Source organism: Magnolia sinica, chromosome 11, assembly GCF_029962835.1.
Source record: "Magnolia sinica isolate HGM2019 chromosome 11, MsV1, whole genome shotgun sequence".
NCBI classification, from domain to species: domain Eukaryota; kingdom Viridiplantae; phylum Streptophyta; class Magnoliopsida; order Magnoliales; family Magnoliaceae; genus Magnolia; species Magnolia sinica.
This window is the reverse complement of record NC_080583.1, coordinates 23,007,071-23,034,863: the sequence shown is the minus strand read 5'-3', so window position 1 is coordinate 23,034,863 and position 27,793 is coordinate 23,007,071. Positions and strand designations below refer to the sequence as shown.

The 27,793-nt window shown below is 42.9% G+C and overlaps 1 protein-coding gene and 1 non-coding gene across 2 annotated transcripts in view; both read right to left on the bottom strand.

Annotated features, from left to right (window-relative positions):
* Positions 1–1,136: 1,136 nt before the first annotated feature.
* The window catches only part of LOC131218954 (uncharacterized), a 40,552-nt gene continuing 13,895 nt past the window's right edge, over positions 1,137–27,793 (bottom strand). The window contains exons 2-4 of the mRNA XM_058213873.1: positions 26,377–26,650; positions 2,606–2,663; positions 1,137–2,235 (exon numbers count right to left, since the gene is read on the bottom strand). Of these exons, the coding sequence (XP_058069856.1) occupies positions 1,604–2,235; positions 2,606–2,663; positions 26,377–26,650 (964 nt within the window). The 3' untranslated portion in view covers positions 1,137–1,603. The remainder of the gene's footprint in view (positions 2,236–2,605; positions 2,664–26,376; positions 26,651–27,793) is intronic.
* Positions 7,417–7,523, bottom strand: LOC131219857 (small nucleolar RNA R71). Its single transcript, XR_009158498.1, has one exon. It is a non-coding gene; the product is annotated as a small nucleolar RNA R71 (small nucleolar RNA).

Sequence of the window (27,793 nt, the reverse complement as noted above, 5' to 3'; positions counted from 1 at the left end):
ATAAATATTTTTTTGAAAATAAAAAAATTTCAATTTTTCACAAATTGATTATAATTTTTATGTCCAAACATAAAATCAAACATATATGTAACCTGATTTAGTGATTTTTCTTTTGCTTTTAAATATATCGCTTGCATTTTCACACTATCTTTTTTACATTTATAAATTTTATGAATAGACTTTGAATATACTTGCATCAATTCAGGTAGACAGCGATCTCATATAAAGAAAACTTATTCCATGTACTTACTTTTTGTACTGTTTTGATTTATAAGTGTGTACTGATGTCTCTTATAACAATCATTGAAGTTTCATTTTAAAAAAATCGACGAATTTCCTACATTTCCAACATTATATCACATGCGGATTTGTATCCCAAGCGCACTATACATGATGCGATACCAATATTTCGAACACTAGTGCAGCTGAGCGGGCCTCGGCCTCTTGTTTTCTTCCTGCTTGACCAGCTTTAGAGTAAAATCACAAGCAAACAGAGAACAGCTGTCAAGATCTTTGCCTCTATTGAGACCCAAGAGAAGACTGCCAGCAAGTGCCAATGTGGTACCCCTGTAAACAATCCAGGCCATTCATTAGGTCATTGGGTGGAGTTGCCTCATCTGAAAATTAGTAGTGTCCTTCCATTACATGAGCCTGAATGTACAAGAAACACCCATGCTAGAACAATAACCAGTATTCACTGTAGCGGACCACTAAGCAAACCAGCCTGATTTCTAGGCCACAACATGTTCACTGTGGACCGCCTGATGAATGGCCCAGGCTTCACACATGTTTCAAGGATACAAACCACCATCGGATCCCAACTTTCAGTAACAAGGAACCATAGCCCTAATACATCAGAATGCCTATTTGATATAACTCTGGCCCATGGCCCATCAATCACATAGCTGATGGGGAATGATCCAATACTCATCAGAACCAAAAACATATCCAACAAACCTTTGGTATTCTTTTTGGGCATGTATATATTTTTCATACAACCTCCAATTCATGGTTTGCTTATCAAAAGGTTTGGAACCCTGAATCAGGTAGATAATTGATGAATCAAAGGTGTGGATCAGTGAAGTGCAGCCCCCCATTTGTAAATCTGGTGCATCTTGACACTGTTATTCATAATCTGATGCATCAAAACTTTTTATTCCTCCTAACTAATATAAAGTCATTTATAAGTCAGACAATCTCAAGAGAATGGGAGATTGCAGAGAAACACGAGTCGAAAATATTTTAACAGAAAAACAAAAACAAAAAAACAAGCTGCAAATGATCACACGCAGGCACCGTATTTGAACTTTCAGGTTTAGCCCGTCTTACCCGTCAACATGTCATATTTTTAGACAATCTGAGCATTGAAAAGGTGGACCACATCATGATGACCCGCTGGTGCAGACCAGCCTTATTTCCATGGCAGGTAATCTTCATGGTATGACCGGATGTCCTAAACACATGAAATGATGACGGGAAAGACAATGCTGTATGTGGAAGTTCACATACAATCCATGTATGTGATCATTTTTCCAAAACCAAAATATCAGCAGCCATAGGAAAACAACACTACTGTTCAACCTAGTCCCACAACAAGCAACTGCTACGTAGCTAAGAGAGCTTCAACCTTTGCAATCTGATCCTCTTCGTTCTTCGGGGTGGGGCTCCTGTTCGCCTCATCGAAGAGATCGTGCTTCCACTTCTCCACACGGACTGCACCCTGACGGTGTTGATTCCTTTCACCATACCTCCCACCAAACCTGTCTCTTCCCCTGAAGCTGCCACCACTGCCAAACCTCTCTCTTGATGGAAACCCACCCCTTGGCATTTCTCCCCTAGGTGGGGCCCGGTCTTCTGTTCTTGCATTTTTTTCATCCGTTTCTATGAGTGGCTTCTCAGGCTTGTCCGACCCATGTGGGGTATGGCCCCCTCGTTCCTCCCTTTTTATGTTATTGAATGTAGGCCGGTCAAAGCGGGTTTGCTTGACAGATTCTGTTGCAGCTGCACCTGCAGGATTTCCTGGCTCGGCTGGGATCTTCTTTTCCCTAAAAGCGGGCCTTTTCCTTGAAGGAGGTGCTTCTGACTCCAATTCAAAGAACCCATCATGGCGCCAAGCACTGCTATTGTCTGCCTGAGCTTGGGTCCTCTCATCACCTTTCTGCATATCGTGGGCCACGATTTTGTCTCTCGTTCTATCACTGGATCGGTCCTTCGGGTCACTCCACCTGCTGCGCTCTGTGCAGAACAAGGGATCACATAAAATACATTACGATGAAACAAGAAGGGAAGTAGAAAGAAATGGAAGGTTGCTACTAATATCCATGGAACAAAACCAGCATCGCACGTGTGCAGGAGCAGGCCATTCATCAGGTGGGGCCCACAGTCCAACAAGCCATGGCCCAGAAATTAGTCCAGCAACAGATTGATATGCATGGTTCACCACACAAGTGGACCCACCTGATATTTAGGCTAGGGACAGTGTGCCCCCGGATTCACATAGTTGTGCCACATCCGCACCTGCCCCATGAAGCTCCACTTCAATCTGCCTTCATACAAAATCTCGGAAGAAGAATACAGTGATGAGTTTAAAAGAATGACAAATTACCAGTAGCCCTGCGACTGAAGCTTCGACCACCTTGCCCAGCACTGCTACGCTCATCGTGCTGTATAAGACATGCATAGGTAGCCTAACATTGTTATACAGTGGAGCACTTGAAGAAGGCACAGGTCGGAACAAGAATCCCGCTACATCAGGGGAAAAAAGACGTTTGCATGCATTGAATTATGAGAAAAGTAGTTTAGCGCAACACACTTATTGAAATGACGAGCATTCATCGAAATAATTCCAGATTTCAAAAGACTGACAGCTGGAATTCATCTGAACCAATCAAAACTTGTGAGTGGTGTGATCCTCAACTAAACCAAACTGAAGCTCAAAACAGAGGAAATGACCCAGGGTTGCAACATTTTGATTTCATGGCATCCAAACACTGATTGCAATTCCAAGCATTTCAAGTTGGAGTTCTAACCACAGAAATTGCAACTCATGAATGGAATGGGGGAGCTTTGCTAAGCAACGTGTACACGCCACACGTGCCAGCATGGCACAAACATATAGGATCTAATCCAACATCAGGTTGGCCTGGCCTTCTACATGTTTTCACAAAAATAATATCTGCTCCAATCAGTATGTGGGCCCAACATTTGAAACAGGTGGATTGGTTAGAAAACTTTATCCCAGTTTTCCAAAACCATACATTTATTCCGCGAACTGTGGCCCAACTGACCAGTGGATCAGCCTGATTCTTTGGCTAGGGCATCAATATAGTGGGTGCCGCCCTGATGGATGGATTGGATCTCGGACCTATCATGCTATGCTGGTACATGTGTGGTGTGTACATGAGCTTTATTGCACATACATGTGGACTTAGCAAAGCTCAGAATAAGGTATGGCCCCTCTTTTTTGTCATTTACTGATTATGAATTGAATAATAGTAGTTCTACTCGCAGAATAGCGGGTGTCTGACACAATGTCATTTGTTTTGTGCACTTCCCAAACATGTAGCAGAACAGGGAACCCAGCCGTTCCAGCAAAATCTGCTCCACTTGCAATTTGAGGCATACATCCCCTCCCCTTCCCCCCTGTTAAATGTTGAGGGTCAAATATTGCATATCAGACGCAGTTGTTGCCTAGATTTATAAACATGGTACCATTTAATATCTCATTTTAATCATGTTTCTGTTGCAAGGTGGAATCAGGAGCGTGGACTGAAAAATAGTATCAAAAGCATGAATTTGACACTCCGAAGTCATCAGAGCAAGGGACGGACTCCAGGGGACCAGGATCAACGGAATTACACTCCTGGGGTCCGCGAAAATTGAGAAACTGAAGCTCAAGCGGCCTGAAAGTCAGCCAAAATGCAAGATCATTGGGTTTCCGCCATCTGCTTGGTTCAAAACTTCATACACGGCCTGAAGACCATAAATTAACCGTACACGTCAAAAATCAGCCAGTGGATCTTTGTGGAAATGTCCCAACGGACAGATCAGCCCACAAATTATCAATCTGGGGCCCGCCTGCTATCTTGAAATACTTCAAGTTTGGTGTCAACCGGTTAAATTATATGGCAACCAGGTTGGTCGGAGCTGATCTCTCATATACATCAGCGTGGGACCCACATGTGCATTGCACATGTACAGCATAGGTGCACTAGCCGTGCACGGCAACAAGTTTGACCGAGTCTCCCTCTCCAATTCGATTTTTTTTTTTCTGCGGAAGAAACAGGGATCGCGGTTCTCTATTGTGGGCCGCCAGCACGATTCTAAGGACTAATCTAGACCGTCCATTAGACCAGATAGGTCCGTATTACCAAGGCCTAGGTGGAAGAGTTTCAAAATGCCAGCGACAATGGCATCTCAACCATGTAAACGCAGGTTAGACGGTCGAAAGATCCAACAGGTGGGCTACCACGGTTTTTGATCCAAAACTGATCAGGACTGACCGGTTTTTCATGAGGAAGCTAATGGACGGAGCTGATTTTCTAAAAGATTTCCATAGTGGCCCCACTGATTATTGTACTTCCGTGGAATCCGAAGCAGAGACGAAAATCATAAACAGGGGCTCGGGTTGGATTCTTGTGGCCCACAAAGATCATCTAGATGGATGATCCGAGCTGTCCAGTGGGTTCAAGGAATGATTTCAACAAGAACCATGGTGTTTTTTTGCAACCATGCACAACAGCGAGATTGGAAGATGGGAGGAAAGGACGCTACGTTGATTGATATTGCGGCCCACCTAAGATTTGGATTCATTCCAGATTTTGGCTCATGGCCTAAATCGGTCCTACAAATACATTAAACGGCTCTGATTTTCGAAAGAAATACTATAATTGGGGCCCATCATCACCAGCGACGAACACGGAACCGGCCCTGTTTCGCACGCTGCGTAGAGAAAGTTTCCACAGCTGGCTCGTCTGCGGACTCCAGCTCTCCACCGGTCCTGGCTGCGTAAGGAGTATCTCCGCACCCTATTTCCGGTAGGACTCTCGGAGGACAGCTCTATAAGGAGCGTGTGAAAGAGAGAAACGGGAGGGTGTGCTCGGTCTTGGGAAAAAACAGAGAGGAAGAAGACGTGGAGTTTGGCTTGGCTGCATCAGCGGCTGGAACGTGAAAGCACGGAAGCAGAAAGGAAGAAACGTGAGAAGAGTTTTCCAGGGGAGCGCTGGTCTTTTCGTGAACTGCTGGCACGTTGGCCGGGAGTGCTGGGGAAGAAGGCAACAGGAAGGCTTCAACGTGGGAGTTTGGCAGGGAAGCTTGAGGTGGACGTCAGCAAAGGCAGAGGTTTCTTTTTCTTCTTGTTTTCTTTTCTTCTTATTTGTATTTTAATTTATTTATTTTTTCCAGCCCATCCATGTCCGGCTGAACCTCTTAGCTAGGGCTAAGAGGTGAAGCTTGTAGCCTGATGGGAGAGATGTTGCTTGTGCCTTTTGATTAGATTGAAGAGATTTTTGATTTAATTTTATGGGAATATTTTTAGTTTTTAATGGCATGTTGTGACTGAAATTACAATGGGCTTGCAATGGCTTTGAGTATTCTTCTTCTCTTATTTTGATTATAATGTCAGGAAGCCCTGATGTTCGCCATCGTCTCCTGGGCATGGTTGGATGTCGGTACCCTTCCTAACCTTCATAATCATCTGATTGGTTGGTGATTAGTTTAATTCTGTTATTTGCTCTGTCTCTTGGGCATGGTTTGATGATGGAATCTATTCTGATTCAAATACCTTTCATCCCTTTAAAGTTATATCAGAGGAAATTCAATTTAATTTCCATGATTCCTGATGCAGGCAAAAGATCTCCCTGATCTCTACAAGTGGATCCTCTGAATCCCTAGTTTTCTTCCTTGGATTGTCTTAAGTTTTCGATAATTATTCCACCAATATTTCTTAAATTCTATTTGGTTTAGATCACATCTTAGACTAGTTCTAGTTCTACTTGGTTTCAGATCACGTACAGGTATCAGTCCCTGTGGATTCGACCTCGGTCTTACCGAGTCTATTACTACATCACAACCCTACACTTGGGGAGTGAACAAGTTTTTGGCGCCGTTGCCGGGGACTGACGATTACGTTTTCTGGGATTAATTAGTTTTAGAATTAGGTTAAGATTAGGATTTTACTAACTTTAGGTTAAAGTTTCTTTTTGTTTATTTGATTTTTAGAACTAACCTGTTTTCCTGTTTTGTAGGATCCTGACATAAGCTCTTAAATTGGTAATCCCTTCATAAATTCTCTACTTTTTCTGTTTTTAATTAGGGTTTAAATTTTAGAAATTTTCTAATTCTAGTATCCTCCCTTCTGTAGGAAATAGTTTATTTTTAGAAATTAGGTTATTTCCTTCCCTCTTTAGAAATTAACTTGCTATTTTTATTTTAGTAACTTTCTAATTCTAACTCTCTTAGAATTTAATTTGTTTCCTAATTTATTTTTAGAATTTTTGTTTAGAAACTAACCTTCCTATTTTGTAGCCCTTTAAGATAGAAATCTCTAATTCGGTACACTCCTTCTCTACTTTCTATTTTTCAATTCTCTTTTAGTAATTTACTTTCTAGTATAGGACTTTCCTAGTTTATTTTAGAAGGTTCCACTTTCTTTTAGAAATTAGTTTACTACTACCTTTATTTTAAAGGATTGTTCCTCTTCTTTTATAATCTAACTTATTTTATTTTTATTTTGCAGGTTTTAACTCAGGACTCCAATTTGGTAATTTCTTTCCAACTCTCTCTCTCTCTTTCTTTCTAGATTTTCTTTTCCTTTCTTAGGATTAGGCTTTGAATTTAGTTGAGGGCTGTGAGTGTTTCATGCCCAAGTGGGCCCGTGACAACACTCGACGTCTCTTGACTGAAGGAGGATTGGTTGAGGGGTTGACTATCCATCGCAGGACTAGACACCACTCGAAATCCCCTGAGTTAAGTGAAATTATGACTGAAGACCAACCTCCTCTACTTCCACCCAGGGTGGAGGATACCCAAGATGAAAATGAGGTGCAACAGGCATCCCCGCCTCGTACTTTACGAGATTATCTACAACCGGCGGGAGTGAGTACGCCCTCATGCATGATTTTTTCTGAAAACACAGGACAAATGGACATCAAGCCAGGAGTTATCCAACTTCTTCCCAAATTCCATGGACTTGAATCAGAGAGTCCATATTTGCATTTGAAAGAGTTCAATAAGATTATAGCTACATTATGTTTTCCTAATGTATCTGAGGATACAATTAGGCTGAAACTCTTTCCTTTTTCCTTAAAAGAGAAAGCTAAGACGTGGTTACATTCACTGCGTCCTAGATCCATTGGCACATGGAACGACATGCAGAGGGAATTCATAAAAAAATTCTTCCCACATCATAAAACGATTACCCTCAGAAAAGCAATCATGAACTTTGCCCAAAAGGAAGATGAAACATTCTTCCAATGTTGGGAAAGGTTCAAAGATTTGGTCAGTTCATGCCCACAACACGGATTTGAAACGTGGCGCATTACAAATCTTTTCTATGATGGACTGACATCTTCCATGCGCCAAATGGTCGAGACAATGTGTAATGGAGAGTTCATCAACAAAGATGTTGACGAGGTATGGGATTACCTCGATAGTCTCGCTGAAAAAACACAATCATGGGACTATTACCCAATGGCGAACACCACATCTAGGCCGACTCAATTAAAGGAGAAAGGTGGATTATATCTCTTGAAAGAAGAGGATGATCTCAAGTGTAAAGTAACTACGCTCATAAGAAAAGTTGAGGCCATGGAAGGAAAGAAGGATAAGGTTAATGAAACTGTTTGCGGCATCTGTGATTGCAACATTCACACAACTGAAAACTGTCCTACAATACCTGCCTTTCAAGGAGTGTTGAATGAACAAGCCAATGCCGTAAATAACTATCAAAGACCTTTTACTGGACCTAACTCCAATACATACAACCCTGGCTGGAAAAATCATCCAAACTTTAGTTGGAGGAATGGACAGACGGCTACTCCTCCAGGTTTCTTCAATCAAAATCCAAATCAAGTGAAACCTCAAGAGGAAACGGTTCAAAATCCCATACAAGAGCTGGCTCAGGCAATGCGGGGAATTACAGATTTTATGCAAAAGATAGATTCTCGTATGACGGTTATAGAAAAGGGGATGCTTCCTGCACAACCTCTCCCCAATCCTAAACCGCAGTACGAGAATAATGATCCCAGCTCTTCAAATTAGATGGGGCATGCTAAATCCATCACCACTCTTAGGAGTGGGAAGATCATTGATAAAACTCTTCCGGTTAGGCCCGAAAAGCCTCAAGAACCAGAAGAGGACAACAATGATGGATCCAGTGATGCCCCACAAAAAGTAGAACCGGAACTTCTAGAGAAGCCAGTTGCTCCATTCCCCCAACGGTTGGTTTCACCAAAACCTCTCTCTAACTCTCAGGATATCCTGAGGTGTTGAAACAGGTGAAAGTCAACATTCCTCTACTTGATGTCGTGAAACAGATACCTTCATATGCCAAATTCCTAAAAGACTTATGCACGACCAAAAGACGGAATATTATTCAAAAGAAAATCTTCTTGACTGAGAAAGTGAGTGCCATCCTGAAGCAAGACGTGCCGCAGAAATTCAAGGATCCCGGTAGCCCAACCATATCATGTGTAATCGGGAACCATCGAATTGATCACGCACTTCTTGACTTAGGAGCGAGCGTCAATTTGATTCCCTACTCGGTATACAAACAGTTAGGTTTGGGTGAATTAAAACCCACCCTAACCACACTACAACTTGCTGATCGCTCTGTTCGTGTACCAAGAGGGATAATTGAGGATGTGTTGGTCCAAGTTGATAGATTTTACTACCCTGTAGACTTTATCATCCTGGAAAGTTTTCCTGACTGAAATGGGAAAACGATTCTCGTCATTCTTGGTCGCCCATTCCTTGCCACGTCAAATGCAATTATCAATTGCAGGAATGGTATCATGACTATGTCTTTTGGAAATTTGACATTGGAGTCAAACATTTTTTTCAATAACGGCAGCAATGCAGAGGATGATGACGATTTCCACGACATTAACATGATTGACTCTTTCGTGGAAGATACAACACCTCTAACCTTATCCTCCGACCATCTGGAGACGTGCCTGGCCCACTACCATGATTTTGATGATGACATGATTAGGGAGACGTGTGCCTTGCTTGATACTGCACCGGTACTTGAAGTTAACCGGTGGAGGCCACAATTTGAAGAATTGCCACAAACTGATGTAGTACCTCTACCGTCTAACCTCAAGCCGCCGAAGCTTGACCTAAAACCTTTGCCCTCTGATTTGAAATATGCCTATTTAGGTCAAGATGAGACATACCCGGTGGTGATCTCTGCCCACCTGGAGAAAGAACAGGAGAGTATGCTCATATCTACTCTCATTGAGCATAAAGGAGCCCTGGGATGGACGATAGCGGACCTCAAGGGAATCGATCCCTCGATTTGTACTCACCGTATATATCTTGAGGATAATGCAAAAACCGCTCGGCAACCACAACGTAGACTAAATCCAAACATGAAGGAAGTGGTTAAGGCCGAGGTTCTTAAACTATTGGATGTGGGTATTATATACCCTATATCTGATAGTCAATGGGTGAGTCCAACTCAAGTGGTCCCTAAGAAGTCCGGAATCACCATCGTAGCCAATGCTAATAATGAACTCGTGCCAACTAGAGTCACTACTGGTTGGAGAATGTGCATTGACTACAGGAAGTTGAATACCGTCACGAGGAAAGACCACTTTCCTTTACCATTCATTGATCAGATCCTGAAAAGGTTAGCTGGTCATTCCTATTACTGTTTCCTTGACGGGTATTCGGGCTACAACCAGATAGAGATAGCCCCTGAAGACCAGGAAAAGACCACATTTACATGTCCCTACGGCACCTTTGCTTATCGAAGGATGCCATTCGGACTATGTAATGCCCCTGCCACCTTTCAGCGATGTATGCTTAGTATCTTTTCTGATATGGTGGGGCAATATCTAGAGGTCTTCATGGACGATTTCTCTATTTACGGTCCATCTTTCAGCAAGTGCTTGGAAAGTCTTAAATGTGTGCTGAAAAGATGTGAAGAAAAGAACTTGGTACTTAATTGGGAGAAGTGTCATTTCATGGTTCAAAAGGGAATTGTCCTTGGGCATATCATCTCGTCCAAAGGAATCGAGGTAGATAAGGCAAAAATCGATCTTATCTCTAACCTACCTCCACCCAAGAACATCAGAGACGTGCGATCCTTCTTAGGACACGCAGGATTTTACAGGCGATTCATAAAGGACTTTAGTCTTCTCTCTCGTCCTTTATGTAATCTTCTTCAAAAGGATGCTCCGTACGAGTGGATCGAGCAATGCCATGAAGCTTTCACCAAGCTTAAGGGCACGTTAACCATCGCACCTATCATGCGACCACCCGACTGGAGCCTTCCTTTTGAGCTTATGTGTGACGCTTCTGATTATGCTCTTGGAGCGGTCCTAGGCCAGAGAAAAGATAAGCGGCCCTACGTCATTCATTACGCAAGTAGAACTTTAAATTCTGCCCAGGTGAACTACTCGACTACGGAAAAGGAACTCTTAGCTGTAGTGTTCGCCTTGGACAAATTTAGGTCCTACTTGATCGGATCCAAAATCATTATCTACACAGATCATGCGGCACTTAAGTATCTTCTTTCTAAGAATGATTCTAAGCCCCGTTTGATACGATGGATCCTTCTACTCCAAGAATTTGATTTGGAAATTAAAGATAAAAAGGGAGTAGAGAACGTAGTGGCCGATCACCTTTCTCGCCTTAATACCTCTGATTCCCTTGAGGCGACTCATATCAACGACATGTTCCCTGATGAACAACTGTTCCGAGTTTCCCATTCACCTTGGTTCGCTGATATTGCTAATTATCTTGCTACAGGTGCCATACCGACATAGTGGACTGCGCAAGATAAGAAAAAAATTTTCACTGAGGTGCGCAACTTTTTCTGGGATGATCCTTATTTATTTAAATATTGCCCAGACCAAATTCTAAGGAGATGTGTACCAGACGATGAGCATCAGAGCGTCATCTCCTTCTGTCACTCAGAGGCCTGTGGTGGTCACTTTTCTGCTAAAAAGACCACGGCCAAGATTCTGCAGTGTGGCTTTTACTGGCCCACTATGTTTAGGGACACTCATGAGTTTTGCAAAGCTTGTGAGCGTTGTCAGAAATTGGGAGCATTATCCCGTCGAAATATGATGCCTTTGAATCCCATTCTTATCATTGAAGCATTTGATTGCTGGGGCATCGATTTCATGGGACCATTCCCCAATCATTTGGAAATCAGATATTTTGCTCGCCGTGGATTATGTCACTAAATGGGTCGAAGCGATTCCGTGTCGAAAGAATGACCATCGCACGGTCATTAAATTCCTAAAAGAAAACATCCTTTCTCGATTCGGAACGCCTCGAGCCATCATTAGTGATGGGGGCTCACACTTCTGTAATAGACCATTTGAGAGCTTAATGAAGAAATACGGTATCTCTCATAAGGTGAGCACCCCATACCATCCTCAGACAAGTGGACAAGCTGAGATTTCCAATAGGGAGATCAAACACATTTTGGAGAAAACGGTTAACCCAGATCGTAAGGATTGGTCAATTCGATTGACCGATGCCTTATGGGCATACCGTACTGCATTTAAAACCCCTATTGGAATGTCTCCCTTTAGACTTGTCTATGGGAAGGCTTGTCACTTGCCTGTGGAGCTGGAACATAAAGCGTACTGGGCGATCCAAATCTAAATTTCAATCTGGACAACGCTGGCTCGCTACGCAAACTTCAATTGAATGAACTTGAAGAAATTCGGAATGATGCGTACGATAATTCGAGAATTTACAAGGACAAGATGAAAGCATTTCATGACCAACAAATTTTGCGAAAATCATTCACGCCTGGTCAGAAGGTCCTTTTGTACAATTCTCGATTACATCTCTTTCCGGGTGAGCTTTGATCTCGTTGGACCGGCCCTTACATTGTTGTCACTGTTTTTCCATATGGGACCGTTGAGATAAGAGATCCCGACAATGGCAAGGAGTTTAAAGTCAATGGACATCGATTGAAATCATTTGTCGAGAAATTTGATTCAGAGGACATGTCCATGCCTCTGACTGATCCTGTTTACCAGGATTGATCTCCTAGTCTGATGGAGGTATAGGTAGGTTTATCGTTTTCATAGGACTAGGGTAGTTGCTTTATTTGTCTGGCTGAAGACGGTAAACTTAGCGCTCCTGGGAGGCAACCCAGCTCTTCACTTCTTTTCATTCTTATCATTAGTTATTTGAATGTTTGTGGGTAACATTGCTGCAAACCCTCACGAGACTACAACTCGTCCACTAGGGGTAACCTAGGGGTTTAAAGGCTTGTTGCATATGCTAAGTGCAATCGAGAGTACCTACGAAAGTGGTGTAGGTAGGATTTCATTTTTTTGTTATTTTTGTTGGTTTCTCTCTTGTACTGACCCGCTCTTACGTAGATATCTTTGGAAAGCCTCTTGATTCTTTCGTCCAGGTACTATCTTTCCATCACTCCTATTTTTCCGTTGTCTCATGTGCATTGCATGTCTATTTCTATTTACATTGAGGACAATGTAGATTTTTGGTTGGGGGTGGGGGATTAGGTTTCCTAATCAGTGTTTTCTTCATCTTGAGCAAAAGTTGTGAAAATTTTTAATTTTTCAGGATTTCTGATGAATTCGAAGTGATTTTGACGGCCATCTAGGGCACTTAGAATTTCAAGATGCGTGATGTTGGTACTTTATGACTCTTGGATTCAGTTATCTATTAAATTTCACAGCTAAGTTTGAATTGTTAATCCATTACCAGAATTTGTAAACATTGATTGAGACATGAATTCGTAGGACACATCTCGCTTGCATATTAAGGTTTCAGTTCGATATTAAAGGATTAACTTGGTAATCACTAAATATGAAAGGAACCAACTTGAGAAATCGAATAGATTGAGCGAACAATCTTTACCATAGGTTTGCTCCCTATAGGTGAGGATTCGATTCCCCATGAATGATATGTGAAACAATTGGGTGTACAGTCTTTATCTTAGGTTTGCTCCCTATAGGTGAGGATCTGATCCCTCTTCTTGGCGTTACGTCTAATAAAAAAATCAAAAAATTAAAAGAATAAAAAGATAATGTGTAAGTCAAGTTGGGTTATCGTGAATTCTCTTAGTTGTTACCAATGATATCCTTAAATATCGAGGTGAATCTTAATGTTGACAAGTCGAGATTAGACTATACATTCATAGATCTCAATAGTTAGAATTTTTCTAATTAATGGAATAATACTTTGAACTTGATTATGAAGTTTACCGTGCGCTGGAGTCTAGGAGAAAGTAATATCCTTCTCATATCTGGATTACTCTGCAAAAAATCACTCGAGTTTATAAATTGTTCTGTAATTCTCAACTTATTTTTCGCATACCTTGCTCGGGACTAGCAAGATGCTGGTTGGGGGTTGTGTTGAGGGTCAAATATTGCATATCAGACCCAGTTGTTGCCTAGATTTATAAACATGGTGCCATTTAATATCTCATTTTAATCATGTTTCTGTTGCAAGGTAGAATCAGGAGCGTGGACTGAAAAATAGTATCAAAAGCATGAATTTGACACTCCGAAGTCATCAGAGCAAGGGACGGACTCCAGGGGACCAGGATCAACGGAATTACACTCCTGGGGTCCGCGAAAATTGAGAAACTGAAGCTCAAGCGGCCTGAAAGTCAGCCAAAATGCAAGATCATTGGGTTTCCGCCATCTGCTTGGTTCAAAACTTCATACACGGCCTGAAGACCATAAATTAACCGTACACGTCAAAAATCAGCCAGTGGATCTTTGTGGAAATGTCCCAACGGACAGATCAGCCCACAAATTATCAATCTGGGGCCCGCCTGCTATCTTGAAATACTTCAAGTTTGGTGTCAACCGTTTAAATTATATGGCAACCAGGTTGGTCGGAGCTGATCTCTCATATACATCAGCGTGGGACCCACATGTGCATTGCACATGTACAGCATAGGTGCACTCGCCGTGCACGGCAACAAGTTTGACCGAGTCTCCCTCTCCAATTCGAATTTTTTTTCCTGCGGAAGAAACAGGGATCGCGGTTCTCTATTGTGGGCCGCCAGCACGATTCTAAGGACTAATCTAGACCGTCCATTAGACCAGATAGGTCCGTATTACCAAGGCCTAGGTGGAAGAGTTTCAAAATGCCAGCGACAATGGCATCTCAACCATGTAAACGCAGGTTAGACGGTCGAAAGATCCAACAGGTGGGCTACCACGGTTTTTGATCCAAAACTGATCAGGACTGACCGGTTTTTCATGAGGAAGCTAATGGACGGAGCTGATTTTCTAGAAGATTTCCATAGTGGCCCCACTGATTATTGCACTTCCGTGGAATCCGAAGCAGAGACGAAAATCATAAACAGGGGCTCGGGTTGGATTCTTGTGGCCCACAAAGATCATCTAGATGGATGATCCGAGCTGTCCAGTGGGTCCAAGGAATGATTTCAACAAGAACCATGGTGTTCTTTTGCAACCATGCACAACAGCGAGATTGGAAGATGGGAGGAAAGGACGCCACGTTGATTGATATTGCGGCCCACCTAAGATTTGGATTCATTCCAGATTTTGGCTCATGGCCTAAATCGGTCCTACAAATACATTAAACGGCTCTGATTTTCGAAAAAAATACTATAATTGGGGCCCATCATCACCAGCGTCGAACACGGAACCAGCCCTGTTTCGCACGCTGCGTAGAGAAAGTTTCCGCAGCTGGCTCGTCTGCGGACTCCAGCTCTCCACCGGTCCTGGCTGCGTAAGGAGTATCTCCGCACCCTATTTCCGGTAGGACTCTCGGAGGACAGCTCTATAAGGAGCGTGTGAAAGAGAGAAACGGGAGGGTGTGCTCGGTCTTGGGAAAAAACAGAGAGGAAGAAGACGTGGAGTTTGGCTTGGCTGCATCAGCGGCTGGAACGTGAAAGCACGGAAGCAGAAAGGAAGAAACGTGAGAAGAGTTTTCCAGGGGAGCGCTGGACTTTGCGTGAACTGCTGGCACGTTGGCCGGGAGTGCTGGGGAAGAAGGCAACAGGAAGGCTTCAACGTGGGAGTTTGGCAGGGAAGCTTGAGGTGGACGTCAGCAAAGGCAGAGGTTTCTTTTTCTTCTTGTTTTCTTTTCTTCTTATTTGTATTTTAATTTATTTATTTTTTCCAGCCCATCCATGTCCGGCTGAACCTCTTAGCTAGGGCTAAGAGGTGAAGCTTGTAGCCTGATGGGAGAGATGTTGCTTGTGCCTTTTGATTAGATTGAAGAGATTTTTGATGTAATTTTATGGGAATATTTTTAGTTTTTAATGGCATGTTGTGACTGAAATTACAATGGGCTTGCAATGGCTTTGAGTATTCTTCTTCTCTTATTTTGATTATAATGTCAGGAAGCCCTGATGTTCGCCATCGTCTCCTGGGCATGGTTGGATGTCGGTACCCTTCCTAACCTTCATAATCATCTGATTGGTTGGTGATTAGTTTAATTCTATTATTTGCTCTGTCTCCTGGGCATGGTCTGATGATGGAATCTATTCTGATTCAAATACCTTTCATCCCTTTAAAGTTATATCAGAGGAAATTCAATTTAATTTCCATGATTCCTGATGCAGGCAAAAGATCTCCCTGATCTCTATAAGTGGATCCTCTGAATCCCTAGTTTTCTTCCTTGGATTGTCTGAAGTTTTCGATAATTATTCCACCAATATTTCTTAAATTCTATTTGGTTTAGATCACATCTTAGACTAGTTCTAGTTCTACTTGGTTTCAGATCACGTACAGGTATCAGTCCCTGTGGATTCGACCTCGGTCTTACCGAGTCTATTACTACATCACAACCCTACACTTGGGGAGTGAACATTAAATCACCATTAACAGACGAAACAGCAATTGATATGAAAAGTAACACTTGGAAAAGATTGTAAACAATTGAATGGCACCTAAATTTAGAGAGAGAAATGAGAAATGTAGCCAGACGGCCACTGGAAGCTCCATCTTGGAATAATCTTGATTTTCACCCTAGTTTCTTGTCTTAAAAGTGGTGGGAAATGTTGTAAATGGACCAGACATCACATTTGGAGAGTTTAGATGGACCATACACGAGGTAGATTTCACAACATGGGGGCATATACCACATCCGAACTCTCTTTTTTCTTTTTTTTTAATCCTCAATCTCTGTAACCAATGCAGCAAGAAGAAAGGAGACAAATTTGCTGGTCTAACCGTCCAGGCCACTTGAGAGTAGAAACCATCTAGGCCAAACAGTTAGGTGGTGAGGCCAGAAAGCCCATATGACCCAGGTGGTTCCATTCTTAAAGCGGGGCCCATAGCAACCTGGCCCATAATGCATGGGTCTGTTCTGGGTGTCTAGTCCGGTTCGGGTTTCTGGATTAGAAAATGTGTTCCTGGTAACAGTGAGTCTCAATCAAGGGTCTGCATTACACCCTTCCCTTTGCGCACTCATTATAGATGAATTAACTGCTAGTATCCAGGATGCATTCCCAGGTGCTAGTTGTTGGGACTGGAGAGTAGGTTCTAGCAAAAGTGTAGGTTTGGAAGAAGGCTTTAGAATCTAGAGATTTAAAATTAGCATAAGCTGGGAAAATATCAGATGCGTCACCTCAAAAATAGCCCACGTGTATTCACGCCATCCAACCCGTCCACCGGATGTGTCACCTCAAGTAAGGCACAATACTCAGCTCAATCCAAAACTGAATTGGGCCATAGAAAAGGGAAGGCCAGGAGAGAACACCTGCCCTTGAATTTCATGGGGGCAAACCTGAGTTGTAAAACAGCATGATTTTTTCACCTAACCATTCATTTGGCCTGGATGAAGGATCTGAACAGCCTGGATTCTACATATACAACAAAATCGGCCCTCCCCTCTAATCAACGGTAGGCATTCCCTCTCAACATGTTCCATTTTTGGTAGTATGGAGCTCCCTCCAAGGTCACTACTTTCATTTGGTTGGCAGGCAAGAAAAGGATCTTAACTGTGGATAATCTTTGCAAGAGGGGTTTGACGCTCACTAATGATGTATCATGTGCTTGAATGATGCTGAGTCGGTGGACCATTTGCTCTTGCATTGCCCTTATGCATGAAAGATTTGGGATAGCTTTCTTGCCACCTTTAATGTCTCTTGGGTGATGCCTAGCTCGCTCCCCTCCTTTTTGGCTTCGTGGCATGGTGGTGGTATTTTATTTTTTTTTGGTAGGTGACGAAATTTTATAAAAAGAGAAGAAAAGGATACAAAGGAGATGGCCCGCTGAGATAGCAAACCAAAATCCCTCAACAAAAGAAGCTAAAATAAAACACTAGAAGCATGCAACCCGTGGGAGGCCCATTCCACTACAAGAAAATGGATTCTCCTAATAAGAAACCCGACGACATTGGACTCCCCATTAAAGCATCTCCCGTTACGCTCTTCCCAAATCGCCCACCACACTGCCACTAACGCCAATCTCCAAATCTGATTTTTCTGCTTTCTGAAATCCGCCCCATGCCAAGCTTTAACCAAATTGACGGTAGAAGAGGGGAAAACCCATGAAACATTAAAGCAAGCTAGCACCACTGTCCATAACTGAAACGTGAGGGGGCAATGAATAAAGAGGTGGTTCACCGATTCCGCTTCCGCCATGCAGCAAAGACATATGTTTAGGATCCACACACCTCTCTTCCGGAGATTGTCCACTGTTAGCACCTTCCTGTTGCTAACCAGCCAACTGAAAAATGCAAACTTAGGCGGCAGTTTATACTTCCACATGTGATCTGCTGAAGGGGCTGACGAGCACTGAGGTCTGATTAGAATGCGACTGTGAAGGGACTTAACTGAAAAAATCCCTTTCTTGTCCTGATGCCAGAGAATACTGTCTGGGCTGTCAGGATCTGGTTTACTGTTATTGAGAAGGAGAAACAAGGCCGTTAACTCGGAAATTTCGTTGTCTTGCAAATTTCTGTGACAAGGGATATCCCACACTAAATTGAAACCGAGAAAGGAGAAGCTATCAGAGACTGATAACTCCCGATTTGAGGCGAGCTGATAAATAAGAGGGAACTCTTCTTTAAGAGGGTTCTCCCCTAACCAAATATCATTCCAGAAAGAGATGTTTTCTCCGTTGCCCACCGAGAAATGTATCCCTTTGATCGCTTCCTGTTTCGTCTCAAGAACCCCTTTCCATAAAGCAGACGCTCTATATGCTGTGGAGTTTTTGGTCCACCACCCTCTAGGAGACCGACCGTATTTATGTTTAAGCAGCGATTTCCATAATGCCCCGGGAGCGGATCCCAGCCTCCAAGTCCATTTACCGAGCAGGGCCATATTCATCCATTTCAGCTTTCTGACGCCAGCGCCACCTTCTCTAGCAGGAAGGCATACCGTGTTCCAATCAACCAGATGAAATTTCTTCTTATCTCCTTTTCCGAACCAAGGAAAATCGCGTCTCAATCTTTCTAGCTTGTTGAGAACCGAGCTTCGGCATTTGTCGATGACTCTGTCCCACATTGATTTGGGGGGAATACCTACACACAGAGGGAGACCAACAAAGGTCTAAGGAAGAGAATCAATGGCACAGTTGAACAGATCAGCATAAGCAGTGACCTCTGAATCTTCCATGTTAACCCCGAAGATTTTGACAGGTTAACCCGAAGCCCGGAAATTACTTCGAAGCAGCGGACTATAGTGCAAAGGTTGCTCGCCTTGTCTAGCAGAAGAGAAGAGTATCATCCGCATACTGAACGTGGGAAATGAGATGCATGTTTCTGATCTGAACACCTGCAATTATGTCAGCGTCGACTCCTTTTTGAAGCATCTTGGACAAGGCTTCGGCCGCTATCAGAAAGAGAAACGGAGAAAGAGGATCTCCCTGGCGAAGACCCCTAGAACTGGCGAAGTAGCCCTTGGGAGCTCCGTTGAGGAGGATCGAAAATGACGCAGTCCCCACACACTCCTTAATCCAGCCGCACCATTTCGCACCAAATCCCATCTTATGCATCATATATTGAAGAAAATCCCAATCCACATGATCATAAGCCTTCTTTATGTCTAATTTGCAAAGGATATGCTTGGACTTGGCTTTATGAATGGAATCTAGGCATTCAAACGCGATCAAGGCGCTGTCGATGATCTGTCTTCCTGATATGAACGCACTTTGATTTTCTGAAATTATCTTCCCCATGACCTGACTTATCCGAGTGGCGAGAACCTTCACCAAGATCTTGTATGGCCCTCCTAGAAGGCTGATCGGCCGAAAATCCTTCAAAGTTGTTGCTCCCACTATTTTTGGGATAAGGGCGATGAAGGCTGCTCCCAGCTTTTTAGAAAGCTGACTCCGATCATGAAATTCAGAAATAAATGCCATGATGTCCCTCTGTAACACCTCCCAAAAAGATTGAAAAAATAGCATCGGGTAACCGTCAGGGCCTGGGGCTTTATCACCTGCTAAGGAGCTGATCACCTCCTTCACTTCTTCCAACGTGAACTGGGCTTCAATGGATAAAGCTTCTTCTTCCGATATTTGATCAAAATGAAGGAGATCGATTTTCTGCCTGGACCAATCCTCTTTTCTGAGGAGAGTGTTGAAGTAATCGATTGTTGCTTTTGAAATATCTTCCTGGGAATCGATCAGCGCCCCGTTAACTTCTAAAGCTTTAACCATGTTAATTCTCGTTCTTGTCCCCTTCCAATATCCAGGTGCTCCAAGCTTTCTGTTTCCAGGATATCTCATCTTCGTAACTTCTGTCTGAGTATCTGTGAATTAAGTTAGCCCGTTGGTTCCAAGTTTCGGCTGACATTGGAGCTTCTTCAGACTTGGAGTCTACGAGGAGAAGCTCTTCAAGAATCTTCGACATTTCTTGTTGTCTTTCGCAGAGGACTGAATTCTTCCATTCCTTGATTTTGCCCTTGAAGAGTTTGAGCTTCTTGAATAGACTGAAGCCTGCGAAGCCTTCAACTGAGAATCCCTTCCACCAATCAGTCACTAGCTGATGAAATCCAGCAATTCTTAGCCAGGAGATATCGAATCTGAAGGGTTTTGGCCCCCAGTTTTCCTCTGCGGAACTAATAATAACCGGGCAATGGTCTGAGGTGGGTCTAGAAAGAACCGATTGAGATAAACGGGGGAATTGTTCTAAACACTCTATGGAGAGGAGGAATCTATCCAATCTCGCTCGGATTGGATTCGCCCTATCGTTCGACCAGGTGAATCTGGCTCCTTGGAGGGGAAGGTCGACTAGCGCGTGACTGTTGATCCATTTGGAGAACTGCCTCATTGCCAAGGAAACTTTGCGACAGCTTGATTTTTCCTCTGCAAATCTTGTGATGTTAAAATCCCCACCTAAGCACCACAGACCGCTGAATAAATTTCGGGCTTGTGTAAGCTCCTCCCAAAATTCAGACCTTCTATCTGCAAGATTGGGGCCATAGACAGAGGTAAAGAGGCACGAGAAATTCGAAGCTGTGTCTTTAAGGATTATGGAAACTAAGTACTTACCCACCCACTTGCAATCTAGAGACCAAATAGCAGAATTCCAAGCCATAACCACCCCTCCCGAACAGCCAACCACGTTCAATGTCACCCATTTGAAGTCTTTAGACTTCCATAAAGATCGGGATAATCTGTCTGAGAATTTGGAAACCTTGGTTTCCTGTAAACAGATGATGTCGGCTTTACTTCTGAAGCATGTCTTTGATGATGCTTCTCTTCCGACTTGAGCCCACCCCTCGAACGTTCCAAGATAAGACTAACATCTGGAAACTGATGGACCCCTTCGGCCTTCTGTGACCGTAGCATGAACCATCCCACCGGAGCTAATGCAAGTCACTTGAAGTTCTCTGTTGGCCTTTGGCTTGGGTCATCTGGCTTTAGGAGATCTGGAGGGGGATAGAAGCCGACCCCGAGTTTCAATACAGTGGAATAGCGAGACGAAGTCCTCCGGGTGATCCCCAACGGATAGACCGATCGATCTTCCGATGTGACCCACCGCTTCCCTTACCCATCTTTTCTGTTGAATTTCTTTAGCCAGTTCTTGATTTGCAATAGTGTTATCTTCCATTTCCTCTGTTGGGTTGCATGCCCTCATCTGCAACGGCTTGGCTTCAATGATTCGCAGATCTTCCTGAACGAGCAGCGCCATGGAGGAATCCGCTTCTAAGAGACTACCTGTCGGGGTATATTGGGAGCAAGTCGAAATAGTAGGGGAATGGGGGGATGCTGCACTGCCTTCGTATTCCTGAAGTTCCGAGGGAGAAAATGGGGCCTGAAGGAAGCTGTCTTCTCTAAGTAGCAAATGCAGGTTGAAGAAGTTAGGGTCAGGAAATATTGCTCGCTAAGAAGCCTCAAGATGATCGACCCGTCTCATGTGAAAACCCACAGAGAGAGATCTGGCACACGTGGCGAAGTCCTGAGTTAGGCACACTTCAGATTCGCATGTGCTGGCTGAAGGACCCGTTGGAAATTTGGAGGGTGTAGCGGGATCGTGCGAGGAAATGATAATCGCACAGCACGTGTCTCCTTCGGCAGAATCCGAGATGCTCGCCTAATGACCCGTGGCCTGATCAAAACCTGCTAGATGTGCACGTATGGACGGAGCAAATACACTCTAATGGAGACACATATCTGAATGACTGGCAAGGAGCGTCGTCTCCTGCTGCAACATGTCCTTCTCAATACTTACGTTGTCGATACCCGATGGATAAAACCTATCCTTCGTTGGGCCAACCGGTCGCGATGAGAATTACCCAGAGGATAAATCTCAAAAGGCGCTTGGGAGGCTAATGGGTGACACGTACCTCCTTCTGTGTGATCCTGCTCGCTCGTCCGTTGCCACGTATTTTGCTTGTAAGGAGGAGAAGCTTCCAAAAAGCTTACATTCTCTGATGCTTTGGGAGTCGTGCTCTCGGCTCTAGGGCGATCGGACACGGACGCGTGTCTGCTGGACTAACAGTAGGAGAGGTCTGCCATTGGCGCATGGTGGTCTCCACCACTGGCTGAGCTGGACAGATGGACGAATGTTGTTTCGGTACTCCGCGGGACAGATTCCAGTGGTTCGTTGGCAATCCGAGCTTCGACATCGCAGGGCACCTGGAATTGTATCCTTCCCTGCTCCGGGCAATGAGGAACCAGATGTTGTTCCTTTTCTTCTCGATCTCCAAACGTCTCCCCATCTAGCGATGGGCTGATTGTTCGGCTCCAGTTGAATTAGCAACAGAAGCGTTCTTCCGCCTACGACGATCTTGATGAACGATGGCAGCTGAAATCCTTTTTTCCTCCTAATACGAATCTGAATACCCCCATCTCGTCTCCCGATCTGGTTTTAGAATCTAGCTATATGAATTCTCCCAAACATGTAGCTACTTGAAGAAAGAAATCTTTGTTCCACAGCTCTAGAGGGATGGACCATACCAACAGCCATATGTCTTCATGTCTGAAGGCCGAGAATTGATTCCAAGATAGGATCTAAGTAACCAGCCCATGACTATGGATAGCTGCTACCATTAGAAGAAAATCAGTGTCAACTCCCGGAGACATCGTGAGCCACAATTCGTTAAAACCGATGGGTTTCAAGTCATATGCATCTTCCGCTAACCCGCCTATTTCCTCTAGCCATATACTTCCAATATCGAGGAGTCTGCTCTAGTCATCACCACCAGAGTTCCTTCTAGTGCCTTCCTATAGCTATCGATAGAATCCTGACGTATATGAATTGTGTTAGCTTCTGTGGGTTCCGACTTCTACTCGTTTGTTGGAACGTCCTTCCTTTGATTCAACTGAGCCGATGAATTACACGCTATGATTCCTCAAGAGGACGATTGACCTACGAGGATCTCCTTGAATGAAACTGAGGCCGCATCTTTGATTGAGAAAGTTTTCTGCTGTTTGATTGGGACGCCCCGATGTTGCGATGAAGAATTATTAGTGGTTTGAGGACTTCGTTTCCTATTTTTCTACGGTCCGAATCTCACCTTCTAGACGAACATTCTATTTCCACCGTAACTTGTACCGTTGATAGCTTTGATCGCGTTGTGGAGTTCGAACGTCGATCTCATCCTGACCAATGCAAAACTGCGGGGAAACCCAATTTTCTTGTTCTTGGGGATCACCACATCCATCACGTCCCCCGCTTTTCCGAACACTCTTGAGAAATTTATGCATCTCCATCCTTCTGGATACCCTCTTACATAAGAGTAGGATAGCTGGCTACATCTTTCTTCTGCTTGGGAAGCATCGAGCCTTTCACTTTTTTACGAGTCACTCTGGTCCAGCTACTGTCTTCGTCTTCTTCTTCTAGTATTTCTCCTTCTTCTAGCTCTAGCGTTTCGGCGATTTGCTTCTCTTTCATGGCTTCTACCATCATCATCTAAGCCTTATCCCCTATCTCTTTCATGGCTTCCACCATCATCTTCGATCTCTGTTTCTTTGCCCCAATCTGTTATTTCAAATAGTGATAGCATGCGCAGGAGTTTTCTTTGGCAAGGGAACAACAATTCCTGGCAAAGAAGGCTAAGCGATTTAGTGCCTGGCAGGGATGGCGTCTTTATGGGCCATTTGGGGAGAGAGAAACATGCACTGTTTTGAAAATAAATCGGAATTGGAAGATCAGATTTATCGCAAGGAGGTGCATTGGGTGGTGGAATGGACTTCCTGGGTTAAGGACTTAGATGCTTGCGTAGTTCTTGCCCTTTTGGGGTTGTAATTTTCTCTTTCTTCTCCTTTTTGTATTCTTTTCCGCCTTTGCACGGTTTCTTAAAAAATTCAGTTACCTTTTTAAAAAAAAAATAACATGTTCTACATGATGTGGCCCACCCCTAGTTAGCAAAACTCCATTTTCAAACTCTATATTATATATAATAAATAAATAAATAAAAAGAACCTATAATTGATCAAATGTTTAAAACTCCACATATTTCAAAAGATAGGCAAAAAAGACTTTTTTCACACCAAATTAAACACACTTTTTTAATAGAACACGTTTTATTCAAAAAAAAAACTTGGTGGGGGGGGAGGGGCAATTTAAAAGATAAAGATTGGTAGCTGCCACCCATCAATAAAATTGAGCAAAAGGTGAAAATTGTTAGCAGAGACGGACTAATTTATTAACCTTATTTAAATATAATATATACACACATATAGCTGTTTGTTTCACTCGCTTTTTTTAGTGCAAATCACATTAAACCTGAACTTTTCATTCTCCGAATTTTTGGTTATTCCATTTTTTTACAGAAATTTTTACCATATTTTAATGATCTAGACTGAATTAAACATGAACATTTCCCGTAATCTTTTTTGCCATATGCCATTTTACTAACTATAGGCCCACCTGAGTTTATTTTGGCAGGCTGGGGTTTTTTGAGGTGATGCATCTAATGGCAGGGTTGGATTCCTCAAACATATCACTGGACCCCACATCTGGCCAGTACCACTGAAAGGTTATGGTGATACCGGTACACGGGAGCACTCCCCAGGTAAAATATTTAGAACTCAGCTTTGTGAATAGTCATGATGTCAGGCCTTAGTTAAAAGTGATGGTAAGGAAAATCCTCAAAGTGACATATTTTGTTATATCAGCTCTATCATTGAAAAGATGGAGAGAATGACGGGGATGTTAACAACAAAACTATAACTGGGTAGACAAAAATGAAGTGGAGAAGCGCCTCTGAAGTGCTGTGTGATCACCGTGGGCAAACAAAACTTAAGGAAAAAACTTTATAATACAGCTATAAGGCCAGCTATGCAATATGGGTCAGTGTATTGAGCAATTAAGAGGCAACATGATCAGAGAAAGATCATTAGAGAGATGAGGATATTGAGACAGATATGTGGGAAGACTACGAAGGATAGAATTAAGAACAAGGTCATTACATGCAACCTTGAAGTAGTACCGAATGGAAATAAAATGATACAGAGCAGTTCAGCCATTTGCTAAGAAAACCGAAGACCAGGCTGGTAAATGAAGGGAACTCTGATTACGGTTGAAGGGCCAAAAACAAGGATGAGAGGAAAACTTAAAAGGATTCAGATAGAGGTCATGAAAGCCATTTCACTTAGTGAGGGTATGGCCTTAGGAATTTTGGCAAAATAGGATTCATAAAGTTGACCACAAATGGCTAGGATAAGGCCATGATAGTGAAGATGAATTGATGATGAAGATGATACGGTACTACAAAAACTGTTAACCTGATAATTAAATTTAGCAATCCTGAAATATTAGAGAAAAAAATCTTGTTTAATAAAACAACAAATTAATAGATTAGATCATACAGTTCTAGCAGGTTAGATATTAATAGCATTGTTATGAATGGAAGAGCCTTATCCTTATCCTGCACTAATGAGAAAAACAAGAGTCATTTCTCCATTCTGGTATTTGTTACCGTATCAATATCCATATTTAAGTATCATAGTTTGAATGGCTGATCCTTGTGATACTTTCTTCTTAAGGGTGAGAAATGCGAGGAGTTTCTTATGCAATACCAAGTCCAAAGTGCTTAATACTTGAAACATAATACCAAGCATTAAATTCTCATAACCGATTCAAAAGAGAAGACGGATCAAATCTAAAAGATATAGGCAGCAAAGAACCAATTGGTATCAGTTAAGACCAAGATAAATTCCAATAGCCCAAGTTGCAAAGTGCGGGAAATCATGGCAATTTACGTCTGCATAAATACACAGTATGCAGATCAGGTGAACAATGTAGCAGGTATTTGTGCAGAATAGATCAAGATTACAGAAAAATCTCTAGCACAAAAAGAAATTAAAAAAAAGGCACGAGAGAGAGAGAGAGGGGGGGGGGCAGGGGAGTAGTAGGATCCATGTCACACAAGGAAGCACTTGTCAATTGTCAGACCACAGAGCAAACATGAGAAAGGAAGACATGCACATTTAAACAACAGGTTGTAGCAAAGGATGAGTGTAAGCATGTCCCAGCACCAAAGATCATGCAATTCCTCTCATAATATTAACCGTAGTCCCATGGATTGCAAATGTATTTCAAAAACCCATAAACTCGACTGGTTGTCCAGCAGGGTCAAGTCCACTCAATGACTCAATTTAAAATATTTGCATCTAAAGCATTCACTAGATGACCATGGATGGTAATTGTGAGGCTGTTGTGGCCAATTCCAAAGAACATAATATAGCATTTGAAAGCCGATCCCTAATTGCTGGAAGAAAGGCTAAGATGCTTATGATGATGATGATTGTAGCAACGGTGTAGAAACAGACACGAAACCTGGAAATAAGATCGAGAGCGGGGTACTTCAGTCGGGTTGGAAGATCGCTTGGTGGCATCTGGTGGTTCTTCAGTCTTCTTTTCTGATCCTTTGTTGTCTACATCAGGCCTTGTCTTAGAGTCAGGCGCTAGTGGAGCCTCTAGGGGCAAAGCATCTTGTAACCGCCTACGATGCTTTTGATCAGCACTTGCTGGACTCGCAATCTCAACATTATGGTTGTTGGAAGATATTCTCTCTGTAGCTGGTTTCCCATCTCTCCTTGGTCTCTTTGGACTGGAACAAGGCAAAACGAACATGAGACACACACACACACACACTACAGGTATTTTCTTTTTCTTTTCTTTTCTTTTTTCCAACAACTAAAAGGTAGCTTTTGGCTGTATCATTGCCAAACTATCATTCTAAAGGTAATTTACATGCTCAACTTTTTTCCAGCAAAGATCACTACTCCACATCTACCCCATCTACAAAGAAGGTGGGCCACCTTTTGGTTGTTTAATTACCTTCACGCGATGACAACAATGGTTTCCCAACTTTTTGATGGGCTAAAAGACAAACTATTGCTCTTTTCTTAATCAGGGCACACAGGGAACCCAAGGGACCCATATTTTTTTATCCTAAGAAAAATTCCAGTCCGTCACAAAGCATTAAAATCCACAAACATGCATGCCTGTAAGAGCAATGGAATAGAATCATTGTGCAATTAACGGTCTCTAGCTAAACATTAGAGGAATGGTGGCGTCATGATGTATCAGGACCTGAATAATATCTTAATGGTCTCTAGCTAGAATAGCACAGTTCATAATGGATGCCTATTCTCCCGAGCATGACCAGATTGAGTCTTGTTGGGCTTCTGATGAGGCATCAACAATAATCAACAAACAACATCAAAGAGTCAAGATTATCCTCAAGTGGAATCTAGGCCTCAAAGTTCTGTTGTTTTGCAAGCAACGCCACACAAGAGAACCAGAGAAGAAGCACAACAGAATACATTCTCCATACAATGGACTCCTCTAGTCTACACTTCTCCCATCAATTTTTCTTCACTGTTGTAATTGCAACAATCAAATAGTAGAGAAGGATCACCTTCTAAAGTTAAAACAGATTTCATTTACTTCAAGCTTGTAATCATGCTCTTGGAACCATGGTGAGGACAATTTCCAGCCGATATAGACCCCTTCTTTAAAAATTTTAAAATACAAGCATTAGAAGGTATTTGGACAACTTAAAACACCTAAAGAGACTTGGAACCTACCATGCACTACCATTGACATGGTGGGAATGGGACTACGCATATGACCATGTGGGGCCCACACATGTGACACATGCAACCAGGTGGGAACCCTCATCCTCTTTTGATTCATGCCTGAAGAGACCATGTTTGCATCACTTTATCTTCGGGACGAGAATTGGTGG